Genomic DNA, 26629 nt, shown 5'->3' with positions numbered 1-26629 from the left:
ATATTTGTACATGTTTCATATCTGTATATTTGTACATGTTTTATATCTGTATATTTGTACATGTTTCATATCTATGTTTTATATCTGTATATTTGTACATGTTTTATATCTGTATATTTGTACATGTTTCATATCTGTATATTTGTACAAGTTTTATATCTATATATTTGTACATGTTTTATATCTGTATATTTGTACATGTTTCATATCTACCGTATATCGCTGTGTATTAGCCGACTCCATGCATTAGCCGACCCCCTAGTTTCACCCTCCAAATCGGCTTTAAAATTATCGACCTTGTATATAAGCCGACCCCCCTATATAAAACTAACCAAGTCAGATGTCTGTGTGGTCTCTACAAAATGACAAAGTACATCTGCTTTCAAACGTCATTTGTCACAGCAAACTTATCCGGAAGCAGTAGCCGATTTCTATTTATAGAAACGGTGTCCGGTTAATTTATTTCTCGTAAAATATAAGTACCAAGATAGCGAAATATACCTAAACATTCTTGATTGCAGCCACACGTTAAAAACACAGTGACTGTTTGCATTGTTGATTGTGCTAATCGGTCTTTTCATTACTAGTCGGCTATACCCTACCATACCCAACCACCCGTGTCGATTAATCCCAAGCCGACAAACAAAACAAATGAAGCTGGAACAATTAACGTGTTCACCGGTTTAGTAAGCAGTTTTGTAATGACACGTGACCTGCGAAGTTTTCTGAAATTGTTTTGATCGGTCACCATTTATTGTTGTTTAAACAGATAAATATTACTAAATAACTTTTAAACACCAACATTTATTAAAGATGAACATATATATATACAATTTTAATATCTTTTATTTGTAATAGCTTGTGTTAAAATGCAATATTAAACCTTTATGAAAGCGGAAATGCAGAGCACAATAATGACAATAGATCGAGTCGAGCCGTGACGTCACTATTCTAACTTTACATTTCCAATAAAATGTTGACTCCTTAGATAAGCCGACCCCAGCCTTTGACTTGATAAATTTTGTATCAAAAAGTCGGCTAATACACAGCGATATACGGTATATATTTGTACAAGTTTTATATCTGTATATTTGTACATGTTTTATATCTGTATATTTGTACATGTTTTATATCTGTATATTTGTACATGTTTTATATCTGTATATTTGTACATGTTTTATATCTGTATATTTGTACATGTTTATATCTTTATATTTGTACATGTTTCATATCTATATATTTGTACATGTTTCATATCTGTATATTTGTACATGTTTTATATCTATATATTTGTACATGTTTTATATCTATATATTTGTACATGTTTTATATCTATATATTTGTACATGTTTCATATCTATATATTTGTACATGTTTTATATCTATATATTTGTACATGTTTTATATCTGTATATTTGTACAAGTTTTATATCTATATATTTGTACATGTTTTATATCTATATATTTGTACATGTTTTATATCTATATATTTGTACATGTTTTATATCTATATATTTGTACAAGTTTTATATCTATATATTTGTACATGTTTTATATCTATATATTTGTATATGTTTCATATCTATATATTTGTACAAGTTTTATATCTGTATTGCTGGACATTTTTTTATTTATAGATCTATATATTCTTGTATGCTTGTTTATAGTATATTAAAATGTTGTACTTGTTTGTTTTGTAGGCTACCTCGATAGGCAGAACGCTGACTTTGATCTCGAAAGCAGTTCAAGGTCTTGTGAATGTTGTCAGTTCCAAATCAGTGAGTTTTCTTTGTACTACACTATGAAAAGACTATTTCTTATTTTTGATTATTAATAATTTATCAGATAAAATTACCATGAACAATTAAAATGATCATTAAATGTGTAATATAAACATTTAAGAAAATAAGTGTGGAAGGTCTGCGTCAATAGTGATATAATGAAATATTTTCAGGACTACAGCTATGAAAGTGTATATAGAAACGACGTAAACTACTTTAGTGTTCTGGGTATTGCTTTAACTTTGTATTTTATTCACAGTTCACAGATAATTTTCAAAACCCAAAGTTCTATATACAGTCATCTCCACTTATTTGCACATCGGTTTATAGCATAATTCGGTTAATCGACTATTTTCACCCAACACGGAACCATTTGCCCGTATAACACTACAAAACATCCGGTTAATTGCACAGACTACAGGCTATATATCGGTTATTTGCACATATAAATAACGTAGTTTTTTTTGTTTTTGCTAAATTAATGTCACAAATGACTGAGAAAGTCTATCAAACTTTGGCAAAAAAACTCAAATAAATTACCGATTAATCTGTTTTGTTTGAGCTCACTGTGTGTCAAGCCGACTGTAATCGCTGTTTACAGAGTCGACGTGTGACATGCAAATGAGATGGTGTGCACGTTATTACTGGTGAATCACAATACCCGACTACAAGATTTAAGAATGACATAAATAAGTTGAATAAACCTAAGACCTAATGTTTTGTTTGCAATATATTGCTGTTAATCAGAGGCCAACTCAATAACAGGTAACGCTCCGACTATTATTTTTAGAAGTACCGCTTGTGCGCTTGTACGCATGCGCACTCAACTATTGAGGCCCTATTCGATTGACGTGTTCAGGGCAATCATTGTTCTGTGTCAATTACGTTATGTTGAGAAGCCTTGTTAGTAATTAAAAGATTACAGATCAATCGTCCTAGGCGGTTATGTTTTTAATAAATGTGACCGAGAAAGAGTTGTTGTTCACTTATTCATTAGATGCAGTGTTAAACGCAAAAGAAACGATTTATCACTTGCTTCCCAGAAAATGTAGCGGAAAAAAAAGACTGGTGGGGGAGGTCGTCAAAAAACAAACATAACAAAGACCGTTATTTATGGATCGTCCCTAAGTTTCTGCTATATTGTTAGACACCAATCAGTCGGACCGCACCATGAAGGTCAAGTCAATTGTGTTAGACCGGTCATGCATGCAATGCAGACTGCTGGAACTGATAACGATTCACTAGCCGAGCTTAACTTTAATTGCTTAACAATAGCAAAGTCATTATTTGGGGATCACAAATAATACCAAAGCTTGCCATATCTTTTGGGAGGGAAAGAACACCATACCAGCAAATTCATACAAGTTCACGTAATTCTATGGTGAGGCGCATTCGGTCAATCAACAGCCCGGTAATTCCGGAAACTGACGTCATTTTGTAAACACGTGCACCGATGAAACGTGAACTTTTTGATGGTTCTGTTGTTTCAAGTTTATCTCATTAACTACATGGCTAATACACTTTGTGTACACTAGTGGATGGTCAGTGTTTTTTTTTAATGCACAAAGTTTGTGTTTTTAGAAAACGACGCCCAGTGACGGACGTTGTTGGGTTGTTTTTTTAAAAATGATTTCTGGTCTGGCAGATTAAAACAAAAACATGCTAATTATATATATATCGATCGATATATTTTTTTTACATTTATATATATCCAACTGCATGTGACATGTGTTAACTGTAATAGTTCCGGTATGAAGTACCGCATTATGCTAGACTGTCTCCCATGCCACTTTGTAGTTGGATGGCTGTTACAAAGTGAAAGTCGGTACTCTATCGGTTAATCGACTAACCCGGTTAATTGCACAAAATCGATCAGCACCGAGGGTATGCAAATAAGCGGGTTTGACTGTATTCTGTAAAAATGATAATTAATCAGTGAGAAATTATTATTTTTATTTTCCCCGTTATGGGTGCCTGCTGGGGTAATAAAGACGATTTATGTCCCTAATGAAATAAGCTTTATTATCTCGATTACAAGTGTCTGCGAGGGTAATAAAGAGCCATATTTTGTTGTTTTTAGTCCCCAACCGGTCCAACCACAGGGAACTATAGGTTTCATCTCCATCTGTCAGGGGGCGAGATGTGGCCCAGTGGTAAAGCGCTCGCTTGAAGTGTTGTCGGTTTGGGATCGATCCCCATCAGTGGCCCCATTGGGCTATTTCTTACTCCAGCCAGTGCACCACGACTGGTACATCAAATGTCATGGTATGTGCTATCCTGTCTGTGGGATGGTGCATGTAAAAGATCCCTTGCTGCTAATCGGAAAAGAGTAGCCCCTGAAGTAGTGACAGCGGGTTTCCTCCCTCAATATCTGTGTGGTCTTTAACCATATGTCCGACGCCATATAACCGTAAATAAAATGTGTTGTGTGTGTCGTTAAATAAACCATGTCCTTCCTTCCATCTCTGTAAATCCGTCTGTTCGTCTGTCCCAGATACAATTTTTTCAAGATTGTTTTTCACAATGCCTCAAGATATTGAGCTGCTATTTTGTACTGTTACAGATCAACAGAATTTATCCATTTTTCACAGTTATGAACCATGTACTTAGGAGATATGAAAAAAGTGTTATTTGATACATATTGCTTGTTTTTGACAGGTGCCTTTCAGTGTGAAGGAAGAATACATGATTCCTCTCTTTGACGATTTGACTGAGACTAAGTTTGTTGATGCAATTAAAATGGTAAGTATCATTTGGTTGTGCATTTGTAAACTTTGTATCCTGTGGTTCAGTCGTATAAAATGTATCATTTGATTTATTTTTAGTAAAATGAAGTATTGTTTGATTTGGCCTAAGTTGTAAAATTTTAGTTTTGTTGTAAAATGAGGTATTATCTGGTTTAGCTTAATTTCTTGATTTATTTTTGTTTTATTTAGAATTTGTGAAAGAAGATATATTTTGGTTTAGTCTTTGTAAAATTTGTGATGATTTAATTTAGCTTTATAAAATTTGTTATCATTTGATGTAGCCTTTGTAAAATAAATATAAATAATAGAAGTATGTAATTTATTTAATAAATTATAGTTATTATCTAGAATTGTTTCTTACTAATAAATTAATAAAATAAGAAAAATGTAAATACAAATTATTTGTTTAAAAAAAACAAATCTTACTAATAAATCAGTAACATGAGTTTAAAATAAAATGTTACTGTTAAGTAATATAATTATCATTATAAATATACATTTTAAAATATCACTCATTACCATTAAGTGTTTGACACATCAGAATATTTTTCGTTTCAGTTTCTCGATATTGTGTCTTCACCAACTGGTACCCACACTCAATGCTTTGAAGCGCCCATAATACTCAAAGAAGGGTGAGTGTAAAACACAATATAAACACAGGTTACAATATTAAAACCAACATTCTGTTTGTGTGTTCGTTACACAACTTCAAAATCATGTTAACTGACAAACGATTACATTATCAACTCTTTTTTTTATCTAAAATTTAAAGCTGTAAACATTTCTAAACAAATTTGTGAACATTTAATGTATTGCAAATTAGTAGATAAATAAAAATATTCTTTGATATCTCAGTGAAAAATAATTTAATTTAAAATATATTTAGAATATCATTGTAGTACAGAACTATACAAGTTTTTTAGGATTAGGTAATTCACTGGCTATGCAAATGTAATTCATGTAACCAAACAATCGGTTACCTAAAAGCATGAGAACCAACTTCTGGTTAACTGAAATATCTTCCCCTAAAGCAGCACATTAACAAGCAGGAGATGCCTCCCTCCTGCCCAGCCCCCTCTCTGGTTGTCTGTCTGTGTGTGTGTGTGTCTCTGCCTGCCTGCCTGCCTGCCTGCCTGCCTGCCTGCCTGCCTGCCTGTCTGTCTCTCTCTGTCTGTTTGTGTCTGTCTGTCTCTCTCTCTATGTCTCTCTGTCCGTCTCTCTCTCTCTCTCTCTCTCTCTCTCTCTCTCTGTCCGTCTCTCTCTCTCTCTCTCTCTCTCTCCCCTCTCTCTCTCTCTCTCTCTCTCTCTCTCTCTCTCTCATGTATGTCTGTCTGTCTCTGTAGGTCTGTCTGTTTCTCTCTGTTTGTCTCTCTTTCTGTCTGTCTGTCTCTCTGTTTATCTCTCCCTTGTCTGTCTCCCTCACTCTCATTCTGTCTGTCGCTTGTCTGTCTGTTGTCGGGGTCTCCTCCCTTTCCTCTCTCCCTCTCGTCCCTCCTCTCTGTCCTCTCTCTCTCTCTGTCTCTCTCTTCTCTCTCTCCTCTCCTCTCTCTGTCGCCCTCGTCTCCTCTCGTCTCCCCTCTCTCCTCTCGTCTCCATGGTATAAGTCCTGGTCTGCTCTGTAGGTCCACGGCTGTTTCTCTCCTGTTTGTCTCTCTTTCTGTCTGTCTGTCCTCTCTGTTTTATCTCTCCCTTTCTGTCTCCCCCTCACTCTCTCTGTCTGTCTCGTCTGTCTTGTGTGTCTCCTCCCTCCGCTTATGTCCTCTCTCTCTCTCCCTCTCTCTCCTCTCATCCTCTTCTCTCCTCTCTCTCTCCTCTCTCTCTCATCTCTCTCTCTCCATGGTATGTCTGTCTGTACTCTGTAGGTCTTTCCTGTTTCTCTCTGTTTGTCCCTCTTTCTGTCTGTCTGTCTCTCTGTTTATCCTCTCCCTGGTTCTGTCTCCCTCACTCTCTCGTGTCGGTCTTGTCTGTCGTCCTGTCTCGTCTCCCTCACTTCCTCTCTCAACTCTCTCCCTTCTCTCCTCTCTCCTCTCTCTCTCTCCGCTCCTCTCCTCTTCTCTCTCTCATCTATCTCTCTCTCTCTCTCTCGTCTCTCCTCTCTCAAACTGACGTCATATAACCGTAAAATAAATTGTGTTTAGTGCGTCGTTCAGTAAAACATTTCCTTTTTTCCTCTCTCTCAAAATAAAACCATATATTGAAGCTGAAATAGATGCAGATTACAAATTGTGTTGAGGTGTCATTAAACAAATCTGCCTCTGTTTGTCTTTCAGAATGTTGATCAAACGAGCCCAGGGAAGAAAACGGTTTGGACTGAAGAACTTCAAGCGCAGATTCTTCTGTCTGACCAATCAGTCTTTGTCATATTCCAAAACAATGAGTATGTTTAATTTTAGGTGTAGGATATAGCCCAGTTGGAGTGGGAAGTAGTCCAGTGGTAAAGCGCTCACCTCATATGCGGTTAATCTAGGATTGAACCCTGTTAATGGGTGTCATGCGCTATATCTCATTCCAGCCTGGTATATCAAAGGCTGTGGTATGTGCTATTCTGTCTATGGGAGGGTGCATATAAAAGATCCCTTGCTACTAATGGAAAAATGTAGCAGGTTTCCTCTCTACGGCTATATATCAAAATTGCCAAATGTTTGACAACCAATAGCCGATGATTAATAAATCAATGTGCTCTAGTGGTGTCATTAAGCAAAATAAACTTTAACTTATTTATAAAACTCTTGCCTGATTTGCACTTGATATAGGATTGATCCTTGATGTTGGACCCATTGAGCTATTCCTTGTTCCAGGCAGTGCACAACGACTGGTACATCAAAAGCTGTGGTATGTGCTAACACGTCTGTGGGAGGGTGCATATAAAAGATCCCTTGCTACTAATGGAAACATGTAGCTGGTTTCCTCTCTATGACTGTGTCAAAATAACCATATGTTTGACATCCAGTAGCCGATGATTAATACATCAATGTGCTCTAGTGGTGTTGTTCAACAAAACAAATGTAACTATATAGTCAACACCATATAAGCACAAATAAAAATGTTGAAAAATCAGTTCACGCTTTTACAAATACTGGATTTACCCAAATTTATAACTTATGCAAGAAGTTGTAGTAATGTGTGATTTAATGGGGTTTTTAGAAACTGTATTACCCAGTAATATTTTACACTGACTAGTATTAGTATGTTTAATACAAAAAACGTTGCCATGGATTTATTGCAGTATATTCATGTTTGTTTACAGATGAAAAGCCACTGTGTTCCATTCCTATAGAAGACATCCTTGCTGTTGAGAAGCTAGAGGAAGAGTCATTCAAGATGAAATATGTAAGGCCATGTTTGAGCTTGGGTATGACGGGGTTGGGAAAGGAAAGAAAAGGCATATTTGTTTAAAGACTCCTCAGCACATTTTAAACTTGCTAGTCTTTCTACACTTTGTTGAGAGAGAGAGAGAGAGAGAGAGAGAGAGAGAGAGAGAGAGAGAGAGAGAGAGAGAGAGAGAGAGAGAGAGAGAGTGAGAGAGTGAGTTAAAGTTAGAGGCAGATTGAGAGAGAGATAGTAAGAGAGAGAGGGAGGGAGGGAGGGAGAGAGAGAGAGTGAGATAAAGTTAGAGAGACGGTGAGAGAGAGAAAGAGTGAGATAAAGTTAGAGTGAGAATGAGAGAGAGAGAGAGAGAGAGAGAGAGTGAGATAAAGTTAGAGAGGAAGGGAGAGAGAGAGAGAACCCACTGCTGCCACATAGACTACTACTAATAGAGCAACAAGAGATGTTTTATATGCACTTTCCCACAGACAGGACAGTACACACCTTTTACAACGACGGGACTACTTACAAAAATAGCGAGTTGGCAGATATGGATGGACAGACAGCATTGAAATTACATTTGTTTTATGCCCACTGGGATAGATCGACTCAACAGTGCCCCATGACTGGTATATCAAAGGCTGTGGCATGTGCTGTCCTGTAATAAACAAATCATACATTACAGATCTGCACTAGTTACAAGAAAACATTTGTAAATTAACATGAATTGAGTTTTTCATTATCAGAGAAATGTGTCATTAAAGAAGTGATGATGTGTGTTTTCCCTATTTTCCAGATGTCACTATAGAAGTGATGATGTGTGTTTTCCCTATTTTCCAGATGTCATTATAGAAGTGATGATGTGTGTTTTCCCTATTTTCCAGATGTCACTATAGAAGTCATGATGTGTGTTTTCCCTATTTTCCAGATGTCACTATTTTCCATTTTCCAGATGTCACTATAGAAGTCATGATGTGTGTTTTCCCTATTTTCCAGATGTCATTAAAGAAGTCATGATGTGTGTTTTCCCTATTTTCCAGATGTCATTATAGAAGTGATGATGTGTGTTTTCCCTATTTTCCAGATGTCACTATAGAAGTGATGATGTGTGTTTTCCCTATTTTCCAGATGTCACTATAGAAGTGATGATGTGTGTTTTCCCTATTTTCCAGATGTCACTATAGAAGTCATGATGTGTGTTTTCCCTATTTTCCAGATGTCATTAAAGAAGTGATGATGTGTGTTTTTTCCATTTTCCAGATGTCACTATAGAAGTGATGATGTGTGTTTTCCCTATTTTCCAGATGTCGCTATAGAAGTGATGATGTGTGTTTTCCCTATTTTCCAGATGTCACTATAGAAATTATGATGTGTGTTTTCCCTATTTTCCAGATATCACTATAGAAGTTATGATGTGTGTTTTTCCTATTTTCCAGATGTCACTATAGAAGTTATGATGTGCGTTTTTTCCTATTTTCCAGATGTCATTAAAGAAGTTATGATGTGCGTTTTTTCCTGTTTTTCAGATGTTTCAGGTGATCCAGCCACAGCATGCTTTATACATCCAGGCAACGAATTGTGTGGAAGAGAAACAGTGGTGAGTTACTCGGTGACATCATCCATGTATTGGGATGGGGTGTAACTCTAGTGAGTTACTCGGTGACATCATCCATGTATTGGGATGGGGTGTAACTCTGGTGAGTTACTCGGTGACATCATCCATGTATTGGGACGGGGTGTAACTGTGGTGAGTTACTGACATCATCCATGTATTGGGACGGGGTGTAACTGTGGTGAGTTACTGACATCCTCCATGTATTGGGATGGGGTGTAACTGTGGTGAGTTACTGACATCCTCCATGTATTGGGATGGGGTGTAACTCTAGTGAGTTACTCGGTGACATCATCCATGTATTGGGATGGGGTGTAACTCTGGTGAGTTACTCGGTGACATCATCCATGTATTGGGACGGGGTGTAACTGTGGTGAGTTACTGACATCCTCCATGTATTGGGATGGGGTGTAACTCTGTGGTGAGTTACTGACATCCTCCATGTATTGGGACGGGGTGTAACTCTGTGGTGAGTTACTCAGTGACATCCTCCATGTATTGGGACGGGGTGTAACTCTGTGGTGAGTTACTCAGTGACATCCTCCATGTATTGGGACGGGGTGTAACTCTGTGGTGAGTTACTCAGTGACATCCTCCATGTATTGGGACGGGGTGTAACTCTGGTGAGTTACTCAGTGACATCCTCCATGTATTGGGACGGGGTGTAACTCTGTAGTGAGTTACTCATTGACATCCTCCATGTATTGGGATGGGGTGTAACTGTGGTGAGTTACTCGGTGACATCCTCCATGTATTGGGACGGGGTGTAACTCTGTGGTGAGTTACTCAGTGACATCCTCCATGTATTGGGACGGGGTGTAACTCTGTAGTGAGTTACTCAGTGACATCCTCCATGTATTGGGATGGGGTGTAACTGTGGTGAGTTACTCGGTGACATCCTCCATGTATTGGGACGGGGTGTAACTCTGTGGTGAGTTACTCAGTGACATCCTCCATGTATTGGGATGGGGTGTAACTCTCGTGAGTTACTCAGTGACATCCTCCATGTATTGGGACGGGGTGTAACTCTGTAGTGAGTTACTCAGTGACATCCTCCATGTATTGGGATGGGGTATAACTGTAGTGAGTTACTCCGTGACATCCTCCATATATTGGGATGGGGTATAACTGTGGTGAGTTACTCAGTGACATCCTCCATGTATTGGGATGGGGTGTAACTGTGGTGAGTTACTCGGTGACATCCTCCATGTATTGGGACGGGGTGTAACTCTGTGGTGAGTTACTCAGTGACATCCTCCATGTATTGGGACGGGGTGTAACTCTGTAGTGAGTTACTCAGTGACATCCTCCATGTATTGGGATGGGGTGTAACTGTGGTGAGTTACTCGGTGACATCCTCCATGTATTGGGACGGGGTGTAACTCTGTAGTGAGTTACTCAGTGACATCCTCCATGTATTGGGATGGGGTGTAACTGTGGTGAGTTACTCGGTGACATCCTCCATGTATTGGGACGGGGTGTAACTCTGTAGTGAGTTACTCAGTGACATCCTCCATGTATTGGGATGGGGTGTAACTGTGGTGAGTTACTCGGTGACATCCTCCATGTATTGGGATGGGCAGTAACTCTGTGGTATAGAATATTAGCATGAAGTGCTCAAATGACTGATCACAGGGCTTGTCACGTGCAGAAATTTTGAAATGTTTTGTTTTTTCCATATGCAAAATGCTCTCCTGTGGGAAGCAATCTTTGCTTCTGAAGTATAGTAACTAGGCCATATGTCCGATTTTAATGATCAAATATGCTTCTAATATTTAGGTGAAAATATGCAATAGTGTTTATTTTCTAGGGTCAGTCACTTTAAGATAGAAAGCAATATCTAAAAATTGAGAAACAGTTCTTTAACACTGGTATTGATATAAATTCTGTAATTGTGTATTACATTTTAAGATAGAAATCAAAAGCTGCTTGTGAATCTGATATTTTGAGCAGCAATTGCCTGTTGTTTTCTGGCAGTTTTGAGCCTTGGCTATGGACGTACTGCAAATAAATATGGGCCGAATTTACGAAGCCTGTTTTTCTTAAACGCATGGTAAATGTATGTAGTTACATGCATGTAAGACATAACAGACTTTGTAAATGTATGTAGTTACATGCATGTAAGACATAACAGACTTTGTAAATGTATGTAGTTACATGCATGTAAGACATATCAGACTTTGTAAATTCGACCCAATATGTTTTTGTTGAACTGAATTGTTTATTTGTTAATACAAATAAATACAATTTTTCTGTGAATTCACCACACATTTTAAATAAACATTCTTATTCTAAGGTTTTGATGAATAATTGGTTATTCTGAATTTTATTTGGTTACTTAATTTTTGTTTTTCAGGTTGGACATTCTTACGAAGGTTTGCAATACCAACAAGAACAGACTGCAGATGTACCACCCAGCTGCCTACATGAATAACCACTGGCTTTGGTGAGCAGATATTTCTTCTCTTAACTGTTCAAATTTTATAACATATATGTTCCAGTATTGTTTGAAATTGAATGAAATCTGATTACGGACTACAATTTTTTTTGCATATATTGAATTACAGTCCATGCACACTGTTCTCAGATATATGGATTGTCTGTTGGGTTAGTGAGATGGACGTTGGTGTAGTGGCCTTACACCTACCATTTTTATTAATTACAGCTGTGATTTGCTCGAAGTTCTTATTAATTAGAACAAAGTCTGTTCAGTGTTTTTAGTCTTGTCTTTATGAAGCAAAAACTGACCTTGGTGGCGTCATGGTTAGGTCATCGGTCTACAGGCTGGTAGGTACTGGGTTCGGATCCCAGTCGAGGCACGGGATTTTTAATCCAAATACCGACTCCAAACCCTGAGTGAGTGCTCCGCAAGGCTCAATGGGTAGGTGTAAAGTAGGTATTACTTTTCTGATGGCAGCAACAGCATCATCGTTTCTGTTTAAGTTTAATGTTGAAGTCAGTGAAACTTAGTTTATGGTTGCACTGATGGATGTTCATCACAGTGCACTGAAATGGTTTTTTATGGTAGACGAGACATTTAATTTGCAAAATTCTTGTTTTATTAATTAATTACAGCTTAAGTCGGCTGACAGCAATGTGTCTGGCTGTAGTCCGGTGTCAGGTGGTCTTTATAGAATGTTTGTATTTATTACAGCTGTACATGTAAGTCAGCTGACAGCAATCCACCTGGCTGTAGTCCGGTGTCACGCGGTCTTTATAGAATGTTTGTATTTATTACAGCTGTAAGTCGGCTGACAGCAATATGTGTGGCTGTAGTCCGGTGTCGAGCAGTTTTTATAGAATGTTTCAATTAATTACAGCTGTAAGTTGGCTGACAGCAACGTGTGTGGCTGTAGTCCGGTGTCGGGCAGTGTTTATAGAATGTTTGTACTAATTACAGCTGTAAGTCAGCTGACAGCAATGTGTGTGGCTGTAGTCCGGTGTCGGGCAGTGTTTATAGAATGTTTGTATTAATTATGGCTGTAAGTCAGCTGACAGCAATGTGTGTGGCTGTAGTCTGGTGTCGGGCAGTGTTTATAGAATGTTTGTATTAATTACGGCTGTAAGTCAGCTGACAGCAATGTGTGTGGCTGTAGTCCGGTGTCGGGCAGTGTTTATAGAATGTTTGTACTAATTACAGCTGTAAGTCTGCTGACAGCAATGTGTGTGGCTGTAGTCCGGTGTCGGGCAGTGTTTATAGAATGTTTCAATTAATTACAGCTGTAAGTTGGCTGACAGCAATGTGTATGGCTGTAGTCCGGTGTCGGGCAGTGTTTATAGAATGTTTTTATTAATTACAGCTGTAAGTCGGCTGACAGCAATGTGTGTGGCTGTAGTCTGGTGTCGGGCAGTGTTTATAGAATGTTTTTATTAATTACAGCTGTAAGTTGGCCGACAGCAATGTGTATGGCTGTAGTCCGGTGTTGGGCAGTGTTTATAGAATGCTTTTATTAATTACAGCTGTAAGTCAGCTGACAGCAATGTGTGTGGCTGTAGTCCATTGTCGGGCAGTGTTTATAGAATGTTTTTATTAATTACAGCTGTAAGTTGGCTGACAGCAATGTGTGTGGCTGTAGTCCGGTGTCGGGCAGTGTTTATAGAATGTTTTTATTAATTACAGCTGTAAGTTGGCTGACAGCAATGTGTGTGGCTGTAGTCCGGTGTCGGGCAGTGTTTATAGAATGTTTTTATTAATTACAGCTGTAAGTCAGCTGACAGCAATGTGTGTGGCTGTAGTCCATTGTCGGGCAGTGTTTATAGAATGTTTTTATTAATTACAGCTGTAAGTTGGCTGACAGCAATGTGTGTGGCTGTAGTCCGGTGTCGGGCAGTGTTTATAGAATGTTTGTATTAATTACAGCTGTAAGTCAGCTGACAGCAATGTGTGTGGCTGTAGTCCAGTGTCGGGCAGTGTTTATAGAATGTTTGTATTAATTATGGCTGTAAGTCAGCTGACAGCAATGTGTGTGGCTGTAGTCTGGTGTCGGGCAGTGTTTATAGAATGTTTGTATTAATTACGGCTGTAAGTCAGCTGACAGCAATGTGTGTGGCTGTAGTCCGGTGTCGGGCAGTGTTTATAGAATGTTTGTACTAATTACAGCTGTAAGTCTGCTGACAGCAATGTGTGTGGCTGTAGTCCGGTGTCGGGCAGTGTTTATAGAATGTTTCAATTAATTACAGCTGTAAGTTGGCTGACAGCAATGTGTATGGCTGTAGTCCGGTGTCGGGCAGTGTTTATAGAATGTTTTTATTAATTACAGCTGTAAGTCGGCTGACAGCAATGTGTGTGGCTGTAGTCTGGTGTCGGGCAGTGTTTATAGAATGTTTTTATTAATTACAGCTGTAAGTTGGCCGACAGCAATGTGTATGGCTGTCGTCCGGTGTCGGGCAGTGTTTATAGAATGCTTTTATTAATTACAGCTGTAAGTCAGCTGACAGCAATGTGTGTGGCTGTAGTCCATTGTCGGGCAGTGTTTATAGAATGTTTGTATTAATTACAGCTGTAAGTTGGCTGACAGCAATGTGTGTGGCTGTAGTCTGGTGTCGGGCAGTGTTTATAGAATGTTTGTATTAATTACGGCTGTAAGTCAGCTGACAGCAATGTGTGTGGCTGTAGTCCGGTGTCGGGCAGTGTTTATAGAATGTTTGTACTAATTACAGCTGTAAGTCTGCTGACAGCAATGTGTGTGGCTGTAGTCCGGTGTCGGGCAGTGTTTATAGAATGTTTCAATTAATTACAGCTGTAAGTTGGCTGACAGCAATGTGTATGGCTGTAGTCCGGTGTCGGGCAGTGTTTATAGAATGTTTTTATTAATTACAGCTGTAAGTCGGCTGACAGCAATGTGTGTGGCTGTAGTCTGGTGTCGGGCAGTGTTTATAGAATGTTTTTATTAATTACAGCTGTAAGTTGGCCGACAGCAATGTGTATGGCTGTCGTCCGGTGTCGGGCAGTGTTTATAGAATGCTTTTATTAATTACAGCTGTAAGTCAGCTGACAGCAATGTGTGTGGCTGTAGTCCATTGTCGGGCAGTGTTTATAGAATGTTTTTATTAATTACAGCTGTAAGTTGGCTGACAGCAATGTGTGTGGCTGTAGTCCGGTGTCGGGCAGTGTTTATAGAATGTTTTTATTAATTACAGCTGTAAGTTGGCTGACAGCAATGTGTGTGGCTGTAGTCTGGTGTCGGGCAGTGTTTATAGAATGTTTTTATTAATTACAGCTGTAAGTCAGCTGACAGCAATGTGTGTGGCTGTAGTCCATTGTCGGGCAGTGTTTATAGAATGTTTGTACTAATTACAGCTGTAAGTTGGCTGACAGCAATGTGTGTGGCTGTAGTCCGGTGTCGGGCAGTGTTTATAGAATGTTTGTACTAATTACAGCTGTAAGTCGGCTGACAGCAATGTGTGTGGCTGTAGTCCGGTGTCGGGCAGTGTTTATAGAATGTTTTTATTAATTACAGCTGTAAGTTGGCTGACAGCAATGTGTGTGGCTGTAGTCCGGTGTCGGGCAGTGTTTATAGAATGTTTTTATTAATTACAGCTGTAAGTTGGCTGACAGCAATGTGTGTGGCTGTAGTCCGGTGTCGGGCAGTGTTTATAGAATGTTTTTATTAATTACAGCTGTAAGTTGGCTGACAGCAATGTGTGTGGCTGTAGTCCGGTGTCGGGCAGTGTTTATAGAATGTTTTTATTAATTACAGCTGTAAGTTGGCTGACAGCAATGTGTGTGGCTGTAGTCCGGTGTCGAGCAGTGTTTATAGAATGTTTTTATTAATTACAGCTGTAAGTTGGCTGACAGCAATGTGTGTGGCTGTAGTCCGGTGTCGGGCAGTGTTTATAGAATGTTTTTATTAATTACAGCTGTAAGTCGGCTGACAGGAATGTGTGTGGCTGTAGTCCGGTGTCGGGCGGTCTTTATAGAATGTTTGTCCGACACCATATAACCGTAAATAAAATGTGTTGAGTGCATCGTTAAATAAAACATTTCATTCATTATAGAATGTTTGTACTAATTACAGCTGTAAGTCGGCTAACAGCATTGTGTGTGGCTGTAGTCCGGTGTCGGGCAGTGTTTATAGAATGTCTTTATTAATTACAGCTGTAAGTCAGCTGACAGCAATGCACCTGGCTGTAGTCCGGTGACAGGCAGTGTTTATAGAATGTTTGTATTAATTACAGCCATAAGTCGGCTGACAGCAATGCACCTGGCTGTCGAGTCAGGTGTCAAGTGGTCTTTGTAGAATGTTTGTATTAATTACAGCTGTAAGTCGGCTGGCAGCAATGCGCCTGTCTGTAGTCCAGTCTTTGTAGAATGTTTGTATTAATTACAGCTGTAAGTTGGCTGACAGCAATGCGCCTGGCTGTAGTCCGGTGTCGGGCGGTCTCCCGGTAACAGAGATGCAGATTGACGTTGATTCGGACCGGGAGGTGGAAAAGATTCACTCGCTGTTTCTCACATACATGGACAAACTAGATGCCCTACAAGGTGAACATATTGCAGGGAACAAACATTTTCAAAACAAAATGTTTCCTGTATTTATAATTTACTTTCATGCTTATATTTGGTGATCCCACCTTATTACTGGTAATTCAATATATACATAATGTTTTGCCATTATCATAGTTTAACACCCAATAGCCAATGTCTTTTTCGTGCTTGGGTGTTGTTAAACATCTATTCTATTCTATTCTATTCAATATATACAACATATTGATAATTTATTTTGACATTCATGCCCACTGTCAGGCACTACCTAAGGCCAAATAAAACAATATGTGTGGTTCCAGTTACATGACCCACCCTAATTTTCGTCGACCCTAAACCTTTTTTCCACCTACTGGGACCAGTTTTACAAAGTGATCTTATCACTAAGATCATTTTAAGTGCATAAGGTATTAATGCACTTAAGGTGATGTTAGCACTAACGTCGCTTTGTATAACAGAGCACAGCTGATTGTCAAAACAGTGAGTGGATGCAGAATTTGTTTAAAATGTTACTTTGCACTTTGCCGAGACCAGTTTGACAGATTTTAGAAATAAAAAAAAGAGAACCAAAAAAGTTATAGCCTACCTACCTAAAAAAAAATTCTATGTAACTGAAACCACACACATTTTTTTATTTGACCTATTTTTGCTGGCCAAAAGTAAGCTCAAGTTACCAAGTTATTAACAATAGTGAAAAGTCGAAATCACCATGGTATTTTGGACCTATTTTTTTTATTAATTATGACATTTGTATTTCCCTGAATATCTTGAACTATGTGGATAATAATACGTATTATGGCGGCTGTGTGTGTTTTGTTTGAGTAAAGAAGTAAACCCATGAATAATGTTAGCTTCTTGTTTGTCCTTAGCTTGCATGGAAAATCACAATGGTAAGATTGCTTCACTAACATGTTGCACATACACACGATCTAACAGTTGTCTTTGTTGTATTATGATATGTATATATATATGTGTGTGTAGTACAAGAGTAACTTAATTTTAACATAGCCTAAAATATTTAATTGTTCATTATTTTAATTTGTACCAGTGGATGGAGAGTGTATGAATGTGTGTGTGTGTGTGTGTGTGAGTGTGTGTGTGTGTGTGTGTGTGTGTGTGTGTGTGTGTGTGCGTGCGCGCGCAGTACACGAGTAACATAATTTTAACATGGCCCAAAATATTTAATTGTTCATTACTTTAAATTGTACGATGGAGAGTGTATGAATGTGTGTGAGTGAGTGAGTGTATATTTAAAAACAATAATATCAAAATAATAATAATAATAATAAAATGTATCCACATTTTTAATAGCCATATTTTGTTTTTGAACCCCGACACCCCCCAAAAAAAACCAAAAAACATTTGTGAATATTTGATTTGATTTTGTTGTAGGGTGTGATCTAACCGAATTGATTAGAGTGCTCGCCTGAGGTGCTTGCATTGTAGGATCGAATTACCCCAGTGGGCCCATTTTCTCATTGTTTTTTCTCCATCCCAATTACCGTAGTGCACTACGAGTGGTATATCAAAAGCCATGGTATGTGCTGTTCTCTCTGTGGGGAAGTGCATATTAAAGATCTCTTGCTACTAATGGGAAAATGTAGAGATTCTAAGACTATGTCAGAATTACCAAATGTTTGACATCCAATAGCCAAACCAATGTATTGTTAAACAAAACAAACATTAACTTTGATTTTATTGTAAAAAATTAATTTCCTTTGATCCCTGTTGAAGATATTGTTTATTAATATTTATATTTATCTGTTCTCAGTCTGAGGTGGTTTGCCTTTATGAAAGCTTCCAGGAGTTTTTACGTGGATGTTTTGATATAAAAAATGTATTTAATTTCAGTATAAAAACCAAATCAAAATATACTGGTAGAAAGAAATGAGGTAACATCTTGTATAAATCAAAATGAATTCACTACATGCATAGTAAAGTCTGTTTGAAATCGCTAATATGGAATTAAATTAGTGTAATAGAAAAATCAACCTCCACTGAGAGGATTCGAACCACAGACACTCTGTAATAGTCCAGTGCTCTACCAACTGAGCAAATAGGGAAATTCCCACTAGGAGCACTTTATACCAACACTACAACATAAGAGAATCATGGGTAACTTCATAACTCTAGGGGGCGGGATGTAGCCCAGTGGTAAAGCGATCGTTTGATGCGTGGTCGGTTTGCGATCCATCCCCGTCGGTGGCCACATTGGGCTATTTCTCATTCCAACCAGTGCACCACGACCGGTATATCAAAGGCTGTGGTATGTGCTATCCTGTCTGTGGGATGGTGCATATAAAAGATCCCTTCCTCTCTCAATATCTGTGTGGTCCTTAACCATATGTCCGACGCCATATAACCATAAATAAAATGTGTTGAGTGCAGTTTTAAATAAAATATTTCGTAACTAAGTATGGGTGTTTTGGTTGCAGTCACTATTGACAATTACAATTTAAGTCATCACTTATTTCTTTCCATCAGTACGTAATCTACGTACTGGTTATTGTTGTTTTATCATAATAAAACGCAGGAAGCGAAGAAAACGACTCAATCATCCCTCACCCATATTAATATCACTCGCTTAATAAGTATAGTTCTAACTTTTACTTTCATCACCACATTTAAAGTTTGTTCTTGTTTAACGACAGCACTGGAGCACATTAATTTATTAATCATAGGCTACTAGATAAAGCTGGGCGGTATACTGTATATATACCTTTTGTTATCGCTATCAGATCAATACCGATTTACTGTACTGAGAAAATTTCAAAATACTCAAAATTTCACTTTTGAAAAATGTTATCTGCCATTTAGTAAAATACTAACAATATATCTGATGAACGCAAAATAGCTGAAAAGAAGAGAGAGATGAGGGCCTTGTGTATGGAATTTAAGATTTCATTGAGATGAAATTAGCATGTGAGACTGAACTTGGACATACATTTAAAGCCGAATATACCGAAAATACTGCTCGATATTGGTGTCGGTATTGTATCAATACCAAATACTGTACAGATACCGAGGTAAGTCCCCCCAAAATACCGATACTGATACCGAACCTGAAATTTCAATACTGAGAAACGAGTGCTCTACCAACTGAGCTAGATTCTCTCTTCTCCTCCTCCTCCTCCCCCTCCTCCCCCTCCCCCCATTAAAACAAGCCATGGAATGTTTATTTAAACACACATTGTTTAAACAGTTATATAAAAGTTGTGGTTTTTTTAATAATACAACAGCACTTTATCTAATGATCTTTTTAAAATTATTTGTTTACTCAGAAATATAAACTGATACAAAAAAGGCCTTTGTTATACCAATAACAAAACACCTGATTGAAATTGGAAATGTTATGTATGTAAAAAAAAAGAAGAAGTTTTAACATGTTTTTGGGAAATTTACTATTCTTATTATTTTGTTAAGAAACCACTTTGTTCTATGTAGTTTAAATCTGTAAAATCTCAGATCAAGCGTCAAGCGCTAACAAAAATTATATTTCTTTATGCTTTAACGAAACACTTTGCCTTTTGTTGATAGTGATTAATATTTAGATTGACTTCATGGGCCAGATTTACAAAGCCTGTTTATGACTTAGATGAATGTAACTACATGTACATACATTTACAGTGATTAAACACATGCAGTTAAGAAAAAACAGGCTTCATAAAATTGGCCCATTTTCTTTAGTTTTGTCTCGCCTTTTCGAAGTAAAAAAAAGGTCTCACTTTTCTGATGATTCTGAAGGAGATAGAAGGGCGGGGCATAGTCCAATGGTAAAGCACTCACCTGATGTGCAGTCAGTCTAGGATCGATCCCCGTTTGTGGGCCAATTGGGTCATTTCTCGTTATAACCAGTGCATCATGACTGGTATATCAAAGGCTGTGGTGTGCTAACTTGTCTGTGAGATGGTGCATATAAAAGATTCCTTGTTACTTATGAAAGATGTTTCATCTTTAAGACTATATATCATAATAACCAAATGTTTGACATCCAATAGTCTATAATTAATAAATCAATGTTTAGGTCCATATATATAACAAGCTATAAATCCTAGATGCATGAGAAAAAATATCAATTAAATTAAAATTTTAGTTATATTTTTGTTATTTAATTCTTTTTAAAGCTTGTTATTAGTTAAAGTGACAGACCCTAGTTTTTAAACACTACCAAATATTTTTCATTATTAAAGCCGTTTTTGATCAGTTAAATTGAAAGTACTTACATTTTATTATTTAGGATATTAAGTTTCGTACACCTGAAGTGGTTCTGGTCATTAAGGTTTTTGCAATATCCCAAAATGCATTTTTTTTTATAAATGCAAAAAACGCACGTTCATCTGAGAAGTAATGGTGTGTGTTAGACAAGCTCTAGTTATTTTAGATGGTATTTTCCTGTTTAAACATCACAGACTTTAGCTGTTATAACCTTATTCAAATGTGTGTTGCAGGTGTGTATATTAACTAAACTTAGTGTACATTTTCATGGGCTGAAACTGGGGTCTGTGTCTTTAAGATGATTATTATTATTATTTTAACATGCACTGAGATGAACATCCATGGATACAACTATCAGTCAGTGTTTCTGCCAGAAAGAAATTTTTGGGTATGGTGCTATGCAATTGAATGCAACACAGTCAACAGGGTGTATGTGTAGAGGGGGGGGGGGGGGGGGGGGACCTCCCCCAGAAAGGAAATGGGTTAAGTTTAGGGTTAGTGTTAAGAAAATCATACATTAATGATAAGAGTGATTAATTTTGTTAAACGGTTAACTTTAAAAAAAAAGAAATTGCAAAAAAAAATCTGGCAGAAACTGTGTCAGAGACATTGAAAATGTTTATGGTGGGCGAGACATTTTATTCTGTTGAATTCTTGTTTATTTACTTCTACATTGTTTAATAAACATAGGTGTGAAAGTATCATGAGTCACTTCAATTTAATATGTTTTACAGTATTTTGTTAATTTCAAAATATTTATTTGGAAGGTACAAAAATAATGCATGGTTTGTTAACTTCATTGCTTAACTACATGTATGATCAACACATGCACATGCGTAATAATTAGTTGTCATTGCCTATTAAGGTTGATGACAGCCAATTTTTGCACCCTTCTTTTGGCTATGTACACAAATATATCTTGCCGTAATTCCACTTTAGATCCATATTTTGTAAAATAGTAAATTTTAAAAAACTGATTTTGTATAAATGGATGTATTTTAGTGAGCAACATATGAGCACAAAATTCCATACATCGGATAGTATTATAGCAACCTCATTCATACAAAAGCCATAACAACTCCAAATTGAGTGGTGCATGTTCAAAAACCAATCTTCCGAAAGCAAAAATAGGGAATTGATTTTTTGATCACCCAAAGCTGCCAGAAGGCTGCCTACCCTATCACATACTCTGTCAATGTCCTCCATAGCCCATCATCAACCCATTCTACATGTTGATCATCACACCCACCCAGTTAACCATCCATCTACTTAATAACTTGTAAACATACTACAGGCATTGTATTTGAGGATTTGTTTTAGGATTCCAGCAGAATCAAAACATGATTTTACTTTAGGATTTTGTCCACTCAGACTTAATGATTCACACTCTTTGGAAAATAGCTTACGTGAATCCACTCCCAATATCCCGTAATTAAAATAGGCAGCATGAAATTATTTGATAGAAAATGCATTCTCTGTGATAAAGAAACAGTTGACTATACAAAACATAATTTACTACATTATGAAAAACTACAAATCTGAAATAAGACTTTTGATAAAATAGCAAATATTTTTTCTGTACATGAATGTATTACCTTTTGTGATCAAAATGAAGACAAACTTTTAAACTGTATTCTTGGTGGAGAAAATAACGACATCAATGACATTGACTTTTATCTGTGGGTCCAGTTTATATTGCAATTTTCATAGTTTGTACATGTGTGTTGGCAATATATAATCAAGTTTTAAGTGAAAGCTCAGTGTACATGTAGGGCAATATTACAGTTGTATATAATCCCATGAAATTAATTAATGAATTATTTAATGAATTAATTAATTTATGTTCCTACTTTTGTTTCTGTGTGTTTAAAAATCTTCATAGTATGGAAGAAATAAAGAGTATCTATCTCATAATCTTGAGCTTCTGTCCAGTATCTGGGATTTGCAGACTCACAGAATCATGTTAACTTAAATTCACAACCTGCATATTTATTTAATATATCTACATCTACTTACAAACATATTTATTTAGTCCATCTACTTAGAAACATCTTTATTTAATCCATCTACATACAAACATATTTATTTAATCCATCTACTTACAAACATTGATTTAATCCATCTATTTATATTTATTTAATCCATCTACTTACAAACATCTTTATTTATTTCATCTACTTACAAACATTTATTTAATTCATCTACTTACAAACATTTAATTCATCTACTTACAAACATTTAATTCATCTACTTACAAACATATTTATTTAATCCATCTACTTACAAAGATATTTATTTAATTCATCTACTTACAAACATTTGTTTAATTTATCTACTTACAAACATATTTAATTAATCCATCTACTTACAAACATTTATTTAATCTACCTACAAACATATTTATTAATTCATCTACTTACAAACATTTATTTAATCCATCTACTTACAAACATTTATTTAATCCATCTGCTTACAAACATTTATTTAATCCATCCACATTATGTGCACACTTATTTATTTAATTCATCTACTTCTACTTACATATTTGTTTAATTCATCTACTTACAAACATGTTTATTTAATTCATCTACTTACAAACATTTAATCCATCTACGTCTACTTACAAACATTTATTTAATTAATCTACTTACAAATATATTATTTAATTCATCTACTTACAAACATTTATTTAATCCATCTACTTACAAATATTTAATCCATCTGCTTACAAACATTTATTTAATCCATCCACATTATGTGCACATTTATTTAATTCATCTACTTCTACTTACATATTTGTTTAATTCATCTACTTACAAACATGTTTATTTAATTCATCTACTTACAAACATTTATTCCATCTACGTCTACTTACAAACATTTATTTAATTAATCTACTTACAAATATATTATTTAATTCATCTACTTACAAACATTTATTTAATCCATCTGCTTACAAACATTTATTTAATCCATCCACATTATGTGCACACTTATTTATATTAATTCATCTACTTCTCATTACATATTTGTTTAATTCATCTACTTACAAACATGTTTATTTAATTCATCTACTTACAAACATATTTAATCCATCTACATCTACTTACAAACATTTATTTAATTAATTAATCTACTTACAAATATATTATTTAATTCATCTACTTACAAACATTTATTTAATCCATCTGCTTACAAACATTTATTTAATCCATCCACATTATGTGCACACTTATTTATTTAATTCATCTACTTCTACTTACATATTTGTTTAATTCATCTACTTACAAACATGTTTATTTAATTCATCTACTTACAAACATATTTATTTAATCCATCAACTTGCAAACATATTTAATTCATCAACTTACAAACCTATTTATTTAATCCATCAACTTACAAACATATTTATTTAATTCATCAACTTACAAACCTATTTACTGGCCTCAGTGGTGTAGTGGTCGGACATCTGGCTGGTAGGTACTGGGTTCGTATCCCACCTGAGGCAATGGGGGATTTTTCATGCCAGTACCAACTCCAACCCAGAGTGAGTGCATCGTTAGGCTCAATGTGTAGGTGTAAGGCCACATACACTGAGTTTCACCCACTTCATGGGTGCGATTATGGGTGTGTCTCCCGAGTGTAGTGTAGCACGGACCTGTCAAGTAGTCCCATACCGAAATGGAAATACTGCGGCTTCACATTCATCTCATCATCATCCCATGTTTGTAATGTCCAAAAATAAAAAAAATGTCTTTGTCTATGTGTTAAATGTTTGTGGCATTTAAAAAAAAGAAAAAAAAAGAAGACAAACAAACCTATTTTCTTTTCTTCCCACAGAGGCATGTGCCTGTCAGGAGGTGTACTCTGGTGACAGTTTCCAGCAGCACTCGGTTGTCATTGATGACACGAAGTCGTGCTACGAGACGCTGGCAGAGATCCAGAAGCACGTGATCAGTCTGGAGCAGGCTCACAAGCAGTACCTGAAGATGCTGCACAAACACACCATCGTCGGATCCATGTGAGTACGGCATGGATCAAACGGCTCTGTCAAAGTTCCACTTCTTTAGGCCATAAAAAACAAAACAAAGTTGGTCTCTGGTCAGACCAGAGTTCCAGAATTGATACAGAGATGCAGTGTTTTAATTTAATTTTTTTTTTTTAAATTTTAATTTAAAAAAATTAAAAAATTAAAGCATGATTGCAAAGAAAAGGTGGATATATTTATGGTCCGTGCCATCATTCTATTAAAATGTTTTATTTTGTAAATAATTTCAGTTTAGTTTGACGTAAGAAGAAAATTAAAAGTGTTTTGGAAATAACAAAGACATGCAACTTGTGTGTGAAATTTACAAATCATTCGGCTCGGAAATAAATAACTTGTAGTAAATTACATAGTATGAAACATTTTTAGCAGAGCCGCGCTGCATTCGCCATTCTAACCTTTGCAGGATAAAGCCGATATCTTAAGACAGTAACCAGTTATTCCCTATTTATACTATCTATATAAAAATACAACTAGACACCATCTGGCTCCTAGATGGAAAAGTTAATGTGTTGATTAATGAAGTTGCTGTTTTTGTTTGTAGAGACGCCCCCATTGGAGATGAGAGTTACGGACTGGGCATGTCTGGCACGAGGCTCTAGCAGGGTTTAACACCATACCCTTTCTACAAGAACAACTCCATCAGTATTTCTCATAATCACATCATCATTCATTAGAAGAACGGACCCAACTTCAGGACAGAACTAACTACTGTGACAACCTGTATGTTAAGATACAGCCACTAGCTAGACTCTCGTCATTGTACATCAGAACAATGGAGCAGTTCTGATCGTTATAGGTTAATGTCATTGTACATCAGAACAATGGAGCAGTTCTGATCATTATAGGTTAATGTTGACTACAGAGGTTATGACTAAAGGTGAACAGAACTAATATCAGTACCTGTATGAGATAAAACCGCTAGTGTCTCTTGAGTGTACAAAAGAATAATTGCGTATTTCTGATCATCAGCTATAGAAGAAAAGAACTATAGTCAAAAGCATTCTGTTAAGATACAGCCTCTAGACTTTTTTTCTGGGTACATCAGAAGTTATGATACAGCCTCTAGACTTTCTTCAGGGTACATCAGAAGTTATGATCCAGCCTCTCGACTTCAGGGTACATCAGAAGTTAAGATACAGCCTCTAGACTTTCTTCATGGTACATTAGAAGTTAAGATACAGCCTCTAGACTTTCTTCATGGTACATTAGAAGTTAAGATACAGGTGTAATTATTTAAGACAAACAGAACATTCTTCTGCTTGTCCTCAAAGATGCACCTTCAGTATGACGTAGTGTAGTAATGACTGAGTATTTTAAACATAGATTAAAGGGATTTAGTCTCTTCAGGGGACATCTCTGTCAGAAGAAGTTTGTATAGTAGTGATTAAGTAGTTTAACCACAGAATAAAGGTACACAAAATTTTCTAAAGTCATTGTATGGTATTTCTGTTTGAAACTAACCATTTCTGTGGGTAAGAATATTCATTTCTGTATGTCGGTTTTTTTTTCTCTTTTTGTTCTCCTATCAGATTCTGTAAAGGATCGAAGCAGTGTCTTGATGTGACCATGGGCAGGATGTAGTCCAGTGGTAAAGCACTTGCTTGATACACGGTCGGTCTAGGATTGATCCCAGTCAGTGGGCCCATTGGGCTGTTTCTCATTCTAGCCAGTGCACCATGATTGGTATATCAAAGGCTGTGGTATGTACTGACCTGTCTGTGGGATGGTGCATATAAAAAGATCCCTTGCTACAAATAGAAAAATGTAGCAGGTTTTCTCTGTAAAACTATATGTCAGAATGACCAAATGTTTGACATTCAGTAGCCGATGATCAACAAATCAATCTGCTCTAGTGGTGTTGTTAAACAAACCAAACTTTAACTTTGAATTTTTTAACTGGATTTTTGTAAATACCTTTTGTAAAAAAAAAAACCT

General features: G+C 36.6%; 1 protein-coding gene across 2 annotated transcripts in view; it reads left to right on the top strand.

The window, feature by feature from the left end:
- Positions 1–26286, top strand: part of LOC121370340 (ras GTPase-activating protein 3-like) — a 46596-nt gene extending 20310 nt beyond the window's left edge. The window contains exons 15-25 of one of the 2 annotated variants that reach the window (XM_041495496.1): positions 1701–1778; positions 4440–4523; positions 5087–5160; positions 6799–6905; positions 7776–7858; positions 9361–9431; positions 11803–11892; positions 16277–16431; positions 17301–17321; positions 24487–24667; positions 25236–26286. In XM_041495496.1, coding sequence (XP_041351430.1) covers positions 1701–1778; positions 4440–4523; positions 5087–5160; positions 6799–6905; positions 7776–7858; positions 9361–9431; positions 11803–11892; positions 16277–16431; positions 17301–17321; positions 24487–24667; positions 25236–25293 — 1002 coding nt within the window. In that variant the 3' untranslated portion in view covers positions 25294–26286. The remainder of the gene's footprint in view (positions 1–1700; positions 1779–4439; positions 4524–5086; positions 5161–6798; positions 6906–7775; positions 7859–9360; positions 9432–11802; positions 11893–16276; positions 16432–17300; positions 17322–24486; positions 24668–25235) is intronic. The other variant, XM_041495504.1, reaches the window with a different exon arrangement.
- Positions 26287–26629: the final 343 nt, after the last annotated feature.

The sequence above is a fragment of the Gigantopelta aegis genome, chromosome 1 (genome assembly GCF_016097555.1).
Source record: "Gigantopelta aegis isolate Gae_Host chromosome 1, Gae_host_genome, whole genome shotgun sequence".
Lineage (NCBI taxonomy): Eukaryota > Metazoa > Mollusca > Gastropoda > Neomphalida > Peltospiridae > Gigantopelta > Gigantopelta aegis.
Note: the sequence above shows the minus strand (reverse complement) of the source record. Positions and strands in the feature narration are given on the sequence as shown.